This window comes from Bufo gargarizans, chromosome 8, assembly GCF_014858855.1.
Source record: "Bufo gargarizans isolate SCDJY-AF-19 chromosome 8, ASM1485885v1, whole genome shotgun sequence".
NCBI lineage: Eukaryota > Metazoa > Chordata > Amphibia > Anura > Bufonidae > Bufo > Bufo gargarizans.
The window spans coordinates 130984477-130990180 of NC_058087.1; the positions used below are offsets into that span (position 1 = coordinate 130984477).

General features: G+C 38.2%; 1 protein-coding gene across 1 annotated transcript; it reads left to right on the forward strand.

Annotated features, from left to right (window-relative positions):
- Nucleotides 1–578: 578 nt before the first annotated feature.
- On the forward strand, nucleotides 579–2153 carry LOC122945321 (hemoglobin subunit beta-2-like). Its single transcript, XM_044304377.1, has 3 exons — nucleotides 579–670; nucleotides 1043–1265; nucleotides 2025–2153. The coding sequence occupies exons 1-3, from the start codon at nucleotides 579–581 to the stop codon at nucleotides 2151–2153; spliced, it is 444 nt and encodes a 147-aa protein (XP_044160312.1).
- Nucleotides 2154–5704: the final 3551 nt, after the last annotated feature.

Here is a 5704-nt window from a genome sequence, read left to right on the forward strand (position 1 = left end):
GTGTTAATGGACCCTTATTGCATATCCTAACAACAAGAATGCATTCTTCCTTCAGTTTTTGTTTTTCGAATCCGCAAAAAAAAGCATGAAATACGGATACAGAAGTTTCATTTTTTGTGGAAAAACGGAACAGATGCAGATGCACAATGAAATGAAAACAGAAAGAATTGTGGAGCAACGGATCTGCAAAAATCGGACCGCAATTCTGAAAATAAAGAAATGCTGATGTGTGAATGGACCCTTATAGAGCACCATGTACATTATGATTGCTTGAACTACAGTATAACTACATAGTCGGTTTGGGGACTTTTTGATACTTTCATAGCAAACACTAGGCCACTGGATCAATGTGTTTAGACATAGATTATATCATTTTAGTGAGCACTGCATGCTCAGCAGTTTTGAATTGCTTAGATTCAGCTTTTTTCTAGACTTATCAAACTTTGAAAGACTAAGGAACAAGTATGACACAGCAGTAATGGGGAAGGGTGGACCTTGAGAAATACTCTTATAAAAAGGATGATCTATGGTATGGCTTCATTGTCATTTCCAGTGTACAATAGCACTAGACAGTCATCATGGTTCATTGGACTGCTGAAGAGAAAGCCGCCATCACCTCCACATGGAGCAAGGTCAACGTTGAACAGGACGGCCATGATGCTCTGACCAGGTAATACAGATGCATACATTTTAAATCATATAATCATGTATGTGTTTAATATTCTTTTATATGAAAGTTGTAGTTTTCCTTGTATCACACACTAACAATTCATCAAGGTATATATCAGTATATTAGGGAACAGGTATAGAACCCTTTACTTCCAGGTAGTCTTAGGAGTACAGTTTTTCACACATTCCTCATTATCCATTTTATCAGCTAAAATGTCGCTATTTCTGTTTAGGTTAGCTAAACTTATACATAACCAATATTTCATTTAGACAAGTTACCATACATGTATTTTCCATGGTTTTCTATTCTATTACATTCTGCCTAAATTATATGAATCTGATGTAAAGTGTTGATTCTTCTTATGAACTTTAGGCTGCTGGTCGTGTACCCCTGGACCCAGAGATACTTCAGCAGCTTTGGAAACCTCTCCAACGTCACCGCCATCTCTGGCAACGCCAAGGTGAAGGCTCATGGCAAGAAGGTGCTCACAGCTGTTGGCAATTCCATCCAACACATTGATGATGTGAAACATTACCTGCATGACCTCAGCAAGTCCCATGCCCAGGAGCTCCATGTAGACCCTGAGAACTTCAAGGTAATTAATTTTCTACAATCTGTTCCTACTCACTTTTATCTATATTTGTAGTTCCATATTATATTGAAATTTCCATGGAGACAAAAAATTAATGAAGAAATAATGAATCTCTTAACATCTTATTCACAAGTCAATGATTAACATCTGTGTGCTGAGTTTTCCATGCATGAGATCCATTGCATCTTATATGTGTATTCAAATGTCATGCATTACTTTAGTCAGTGTTTGGACTCCGCTGGAGGATGCACCTAGCTTATCATGGGGTATGTGCCTTGTCATAAATTAGGAGCATCCGCCAGCAGTCAGAGAGACTAAACAGAAATATATGGCAGCTTGCAGTAAATGAAGATAAATATGTCATTTTAGTTGGCCACGTTCCCTTATCGCCCTTGCTGCATCTCTTTTAGGGAAAACCAGGGGATGCGGCTATTTGTTAAAAAGCTGCAGTTAAAAAGGCACAAATACATTGTTTACGACTTTTCAACTGCACTTTTCAGACACAAGGGAGATGATAAATCTCCCCTAATGTGGCCATTCTGATCAGTGGATCCATGAAAAACATGGACCTCGGCAGATGCAAAATTCAAATGCAAAACAGTTAACATTTTTGCACCTGAAAAACAGATATAGACGTGTGAATAAGAACAATCAATCATCTATCAATGTAAATGTTAAAATGTTATACTATGTGAAACATAACTGTCATGCTATAAATTGGCTTAAAATAAAATTTTGACAAATATTTTCCTTTATCTGCAGCGTCTGGGAGAAGTTTTGGTCATCGTCTTGGCCTCCAAGTTTGGATCTGCATTCACTCCTCAGGTCCAAGCTGCCTGGGAGAAGTTCATCAATGTCCTGGTGGCTGCCCTGAGCCATGGCTATTTCTAAGTTACTGTTTATGACATTCGTACCATCCATGTGTAAAGTAGCTTGAAGGCTATAAAATAAAATGCAATTTCAAAAATAAGGCAATCCAAGCTTTGTGTTCTTGATCTTTCATTACCATAAAATCACTGAATGAATGGAAAATGAGTGTTAATGATATAGGTATGCACCAAGTAAATAATAAATTGACGTACACTTTGTATATAATGGGGATCATTTCTCAAAGATCCCTGAGTTGCTGGAGGATGTGCTTAATATATGACAAGGTGCAGACCTCCTCATAAATTAGGTGCATCCTCCTGCAGTTTGTAGGCCTAGATTGAAATCTACTCCAGTTGGTAGCCACTAAAATGCCACTAAATTTAGGTGAAATGGCATTTATAAGTTGCAAAACTGGGGTTTATGAGTTTTTTACACCAGTTTCAGGCATAGGGATTACAGTTAATGACCCTAAGTTTCGTACACAGATGGTCTGATGGAACTAGGGATCAGTGCAGATGTGCAACAGAATGTATTCACTTACAGGAATTATTCTTAGTTTTAGGCTACATTCACACGTCAGTATTTTTCTATAATCTGAATTTCGGTCCGTTTTTTGCGGATCCGTTGTTCCTGAAAATGTTTCTGTATGTCATCCGTTTTTTGCGGATCCGCAAAAAACGGAAACATGTATACATTTCAATAATCAAATAAAGTTGTTTGGATTTCTTTGAAAAAATAAATAAATATTTGCTATGTGTTTCCAGGAACGGATTCCGCAAAAAACGGAAGACATACGGAATGACATCCGAATGTCTTCCTTTTTTTGCGGATCCATTGACTTTGCATTGTACCAGGATCCGATTTTTCAGGAACATAATAGGACATGTTTTATATTTAAACGGACATGCGGAACGGAACAACGGAAACGGACAGCACACATTGTGCTGTCCGATTTTTTCCAGGACCCATTGAAAATGAATGGGTCCAGATCTGGTCCTGATCTGTTCCTGAAAAAACGGAACAGATCAGGAAAGAAAAAACGGACGTGTGAATGGACCCTTAAAAGGATTTTTTTCATTGCTTCAATATTAAATGTAAATTTCATACACATCACTGGTTTACACTGTAGGGTCATTTACCAAAATGCTTATTAGAACGGAAGCCTATAGCAATGAATCAAATTAGAGTTTTCATTTTCCAAAATATCTCTGAAAAATGAGTCATAGACTTTAGTTCCTATGAATAATGGCTCCACTTTTCCTTTGCACTACTTTTGATACAATGCCCCCCTGTGTATTTGCAGTGTAGTTGACAAGTAAGATCAACCCGGACCCGGACCCGTCAAACTATTGGGACATATCCCAGCGATATGCCCCCATTGCTTCAGAAGGGGTTGTCTGGTCAATTTATTTGTTTTTTTTCCTTCCCTCGTAATAACTTAACTCTCTGATAACTCACTGCTTCAATTCAGACACTTCCCAATTTTCCACCGGTCTATACTTCCTGGACCCTCTCAACACAGGAAATGTGAACGCTCTGCCAGTCACTGGCCATAGCAGTGACCTGCCTCAGTCAGTGATTGCCTGATCGGTTACGTTTCATTTGTGACAGGAGGGACCAGGAAGCAGAGAGGGGCCTGGGTCTGGGAAGTGTCAGAATGGGTATAGCGTTGCCTTTAAAAAAAATCTACTATACAACCCTTTTTAGGGCGAATTCACACATGTTTTAAAGTAGTTTTTAAAGTCAAAACTGAGAAGATTAAAAATAAATAAATAAATAAATCTTTCCTACATAGTATACTTCTCCTATTCAGTCCACTCGCAACATCGGCTTCTAAGACTGCTTACCCCCAATAGCTGGTTATAAAATCTATTGTTATCCAATGTACCGTTCTGAAAAGGTAAATGACGTATGGAAATGACATAGGACGTGATGCATGTGTATTACATGTCTGCTCTTGAATATTTTCCAAAACTTTGCTGTGGAGAATATCCGTGGCTTCCAATTTCTGCAGATTTTTCTAGCAGTTTCCCTCTCTGTGATGAGGAGTCTTCATTACTAGATTATCAATACTCACAAAGACTTGGGTCCTTTTACATGGACTAATAATCAGGCCAATTATCGGGGATGAGTATTTAAATAGTGTATAAATGCTGGTTCCCAATAGTCGGCGTGTGTGAAGGTGCCAGTGTTCATTGGGCGATTTTGGTCTTTTGGCCGGCAACAAAAATCTGTTTCTGTGCAGTACATCTCCCTTTGTATGGGAAAAAGCCATTGCTACAGCGATTGCTTGTCTACATAGAAAATAAGGTTCTGGACATCACAGAGTAGATGATTGCTGCATGTAAAAGCAGCTCTCACCTTATGACGATTAGGCAATTATTGGGAACAAAGGGTTTACTCCCGATTTACTCCATGTAAAAGGACCATTAGTGAGTCTTTACTCTTTCCTACACAAGTTGTCACCTCTTATGTGCTTCACTGATTGAATTTGCAGCATTTTGTTTTTCACAGTGATAAATATCTGGATAAACTGGATTGTTTAAAATGTGTGTATCATTTGCTATTTAAAGCTTTTAGAAGAAAACTTTTGTAACTTAATATCACCCCTAGGACTCGCATTACATGTCTTATGGTTGGAAATTCAAGTTTTGCAGAATAATTTACAGAACACCTTCTATAACACGGTCTTTTCTGTGAAGCAGGAACTTTAGCATTTGCTGTCAGGTATAGGTGCTGCCTGGACATGAACTACCATCAGAGGTAACCAAAACCAGCAGGGCTAACATAGAAGGCTATTCTGACGAACAGCCCCTGTCATGACCCAGGGGTCTAAGGGATAGGAAATGCTGGTATTAATGCATAGAAATCCTGCACTTGGGCCAGCCCATTCAGGGCATTGTTGCTAATTCTACATTTCATGGGAGATCATGTAGATGCACACATACAGCAGCTAGAAGAGAACAAGTATCCATATAAAGGGAGGTGATTCTCCATAAACCATGCATTATCATCTGGTCACGATGGTAGTCACCATGGTTCATTTAGGCACTGAGATGTTACCAAATCACCTTCTAGTTATCTTAATGAAGACTGAAAGTTTTCTCTTTAATTTTTATAGGGAATTGAGAGGTAGCTTTATATGTGCAGTCTGATTCTATGAAATCCTGCTGTAATCTGTGTAAGCCACAATGGGGAGTCAGATCTCATGATTGCATTCTTTTCATTACCCCTAAAAGTATGGGGGGTTTCCGTTAGTGATGCAAGATCTATAGAATTGGACTGCCTATTGGAATATGACAGTAGCATTTTATTTGCATAAAAATTATTGCTTTATTGAAACTAATTTAAATTATTTGTTTTAGAAATAAAGTTATTTAATAATAAAATAAAGTTATTGGAAAAAAAAAAAACACAAGTAAGATCAAGCAAAAATGTATAAGCATTTTTCTCTGCAGATCCTCTAAAGTACTTTAAGGTTAGAGGGGGACCATCGGTTGACAGACATTTTCAGTCCTCTCCAGAGATGTATGATTAGGTTCAACTCAGGGCTCTGGTTGGGCCACTCAAGG